This window comes from Poecilia mexicana, unplaced genomic scaffold, assembly GCF_051168715.1.
Source record: "Poecilia mexicana isolate PSO_F unplaced genomic scaffold, ASM5116871v1 scaffold_9, whole genome shotgun sequence".
Classification (NCBI taxonomy): Eukaryota; Metazoa; Chordata; class Actinopteri; order Cyprinodontiformes; family Poeciliidae; genus Poecilia; species Poecilia mexicana.
This window is the reverse complement of record NW_028263378.1, coordinates 1,919,003-1,922,532: the sequence shown is the minus strand read 5'-3', so window position 1 is coordinate 1,922,532 and position 3,530 is coordinate 1,919,003. Positions and strand designations below refer to the sequence as shown.

The 3,530-nt window shown below is 39.4% G+C and overlaps 1 protein-coding gene across 1 annotated transcript; it reads left to right on the top strand.

The window, feature by feature from the left end:
• The first annotated feature begins 232 nt into the window (after positions 1 to 232).
• Positions 233 to 3,060, top strand: LOC106929128 (natterin-3-like). The gene is made up of 4 exons (XM_015005809.2): positions 233 to 323; positions 400 to 433; positions 1,067 to 1,145; positions 1,707 to 3,060. The coding sequence occupies exons 2-4, from the start codon at positions 431 to 433 to the stop codon at positions 2,765 to 2,767; spliced, it is 1,143 nt and encodes a 380-aa protein (XP_014861295.2). The 5' UTR covers positions 233 to 323; positions 400 to 430; the 3' UTR covers positions 2,768 to 3,060.
• Positions 3,061 to 3,530: the final 470 nt, after the last annotated feature.

The window sequence follows — 3,530 nt, the reverse complement described above, 5'->3', positions numbered from 1 at the left end:
CATAAACACTGAACTGCTGCTAAAACCAGCACAGAGAGACACCAAATACAGAAATGTTTTAGATGAATAATGGTGGTTTTTAGATTAGGATCTTAAAAAACAACCAATCATGTGTTTTTAGGCCTTAAAACGTTGAAGTTTTGTCTTTTTTTGGTCCTCAGGAGAACAAATCAATCAGTGATTGGCTCATTAGAAAATCCTCCTTCTGGTGTTTGAGCTTCAGAAAACATAAAGGATGAAGAGAAACACGGTTATCAGCAGAATTAGAAAAACGTTGTGCCTCCGTTTGTCCGTCTGATAAAAAGACTCCTAATTTCATCCAGGTAAGACGCTCGGTTATCTTTACAAATAAGATTTTTATCTTTATTTTGTTTTAACAGATTTTTTGTTTTTTTACAGCTGTCGGTGGAGACGGCCTCCCTGGACAGAAATGGTAAAATAAAATTCACCAGTGTCTTTTTGTCTTTTCTGTTACTCTCACTGTCTGACCATCTTACTGGACGAGGTGAAGACGTGCAGAGCGACGGTTCTAATTCAGACTGAAGCTCATTTCAGCCGTTTGTATCTGTGTTCATTGTTTTGGCCACTAATCAACAATTATAATGTAGAAAATGATTTACTTTTTTAATCTTCTTTGACTTTGAAGGGAATACTCTAGAGTTTTGTGGAGAGTTTCTCTTATTAACAGTCAGTATCTTACCTACATTAGGATGCATTAAAATTGATCCCGGATCTGATTCTTATGGGAAATGGAGATTATTTCAGAGGATTTCTGCCTTTTCTCAGTGTTTCCTACTCCCTCCTTTAATTTTTACATCAGTTATTTAAACACTGATGTACCTTCAGTCAGAGGCTTCTGTAAGGCTGCTGCAGTACAGACTGCTACAGGAGATCCTTCCTACCCACAGCTTTCAGCATCTACAACAAGAACCTTGGATAAAGCAAACATATTAAATTTCCCTTTTTTATTCAGAAAAACAACTTTAGTCTTTGCTTTGAAACTTATACTGAAATCTTATGTAAGCAGAAAAATGTTAAGATGATAAATTTTATGTTTTCCTTCCAGCTGTCAGTCTTGTTGCTGCTGGTTCTGTCTGCAGGCAGCATCCAGGACGGCGTGGAGAACCGGCCTCCGGACGCAAAAGGTACGATAAACGTTTTCCATCACCACCAGCCATAAGGCTCTTTTTATATTTAGCTTACTTTTCTCAAGTTTTGCTCACTTTTATCACAGATAAATGGAAAAGTCTGAAGAAACTGTCATGTGTAACCATGGTTGCATTTCACAAAATATTAGCAAATCTAAATGCTAAATTTAAATATAAGCTTCATATCTGTATCTTACATCTAAGTGTAATCTGTTAAATTTAAATCTATATGCATCTACATGTAGGTGCGCCTACAGTTTTTCATGTTTGTACGTTAACACTAATTCCACATTAGTTTTTCGGTAACTTTGGAGAGGAAACATTTAGATTTAATATCTAAATTTAAATTTAGATGTGCATCAGCTTTGCGAAATGTAAGCATAGTGCATTTCCATTTTAAATATAATGAAACTGTGACAAAAGTAAAATAAATATGTATTTAGCTTACATAAAAAACTGTCTGATTTTCCCACTTGGCGCCTTAAAACAAGCAGACGGTTAAAAGGCGAAACGATGCCAGAGACGGCCTAATTAAAGCCTTTCTCTTTACTGTTTCAGTTTCCCCGCTGGAAGTCGGTCTGGAGAAAGAAGTCCCAATAAAAGCGTCTGCTGAGCTCAGACAGAAACGGCAGCTGGACTCTTTCTCCTCCATGCCTGATGGGAAGCTGCAGTGGGTGAAATGGGAGGGCTCCCTTCCTAATGGGACCGTTTCTATTTACAACAAGTATGAAACACGAACTGACTACATCTGTAAGGTCAGATGCCGTGCAGGTTTCTACAACCCCAGCAAAGGTCCTTACTGCCACTACCCTGATAAGAAAGAGCATCGTTCCTCCACTTTTCAAGTCCTGGTGAATGAAGATAATTTTGAGATCCTGGAGTGGAAGGAAGGTTCTTATGGTTCTTTTCCAAAGAATTCAATCAGAACCTGCTCCAGTCAGGAGCTCCTTGTAGGGAAGAATAAGTACGGATTGGGGATGGTTTATCCAAAAGATAAATGCTTTTATCTCCCCTGGAAAGGGAAGCAGTATTGGTACAAAAGGCGCTATGAGGTTCTGACTCAGTTGAAGGCTGAAAGCAATGTGATCTCTGATGTCAAATATAAACCAGATCCCACAAAAATCATGAAATTGCCTCCGAAGACCATAAGAGTTTTCGACATCGACAACTATTCGTGCAGGCCGGTGTCAAAAAAAGTTACGTTGAGTGAAAAAACGATAAATGAGCGGCAGTGGGACACCAGCTCCCTCTTCAGGTCCAGAGAGAGAACAACATTCAGGGCAGGAATCCCGATCATCATGGAGGGAAATGTTGGTGTCACCACCGAGCGCTTATTTCAAATCTCTATAGGAGAAACGTTGACAGAGGGGGAGCAGCACTCTGTCCAAGAAAACCTCACCGTGCCGCCAAACCACCGCTGCAGAGTTGAAATGGTTGGTTTTATGTTCAAGGTGGACATCCCGTACACGGCCCTGCTCACCCGCTCCTATGAGGACGGAGAGAAAAGATCAGCCGCCATCTCCGGGGTTTACCACGGGGTCCAGATGGGTCAGGTCTGGGCTAAGAGAGACCGGTGTGAGCCGCTATCCAATCCCAAGCCTTGCCTCAAAACAGCGTAGCAAAGAGTCCAACTGCAGCTTTCATTTATGCTTTTTATTTTTGCATTTTCTTATTATAGCCACCTTCCTTGGTTTACTATTTGCAACCAGACTATGTTTATATGAACAGACAATTGAATTTTAGAGGATTTTGTTCATTGAAAGCAAACATTTCCCTTAGGATTATTAAGATTAATCTTAAAGTTGATCTAAATCCAGTTAGCGTCCTAAAGTTCATCGTTTCTCAGTCTTTGTAATTTGCAAGCTTCTTTTTTGGCATTAATAAAGCTTAATAGCAATGGACAAAATGAAAATGGTGTCTCGTTTCATTCCAAGTTGTCTATTTGTGTGTTCTTCAAAGACTGGGAAATTCATCACCGTTACAATATCGATGCAACAACAAACCTTCAAGCCTCATTTGTGAGCAGAACATGGATTTGCAGCGGGCTGGCAAAAAGTTACAAAAAAGATCCAGCAGGGGGCAGCAACAAACAGACAAAGATGAGCGTTTAGCTTTTGAGAGGTTGTATTGTATTGTAATGTATTATGTTAGCATTGTTTTCAGCTCTTAATGTTCATCTAGATCTGCCTGAAATTTTTCTACAGATAAATAAATTAGGATCCTGATCTTAATTCCAAACTTTCTATGATCCTTTGATTTAAACATTACAAATCCCTCACTGCTCCCTCTGAAAATGATCATCACTAAATACATAAGCAGCTTTCTATAGGCTGTGATGCCAAACACAGCAGCAGATCTGAAAAAGAAACAAAGTGACTGAAA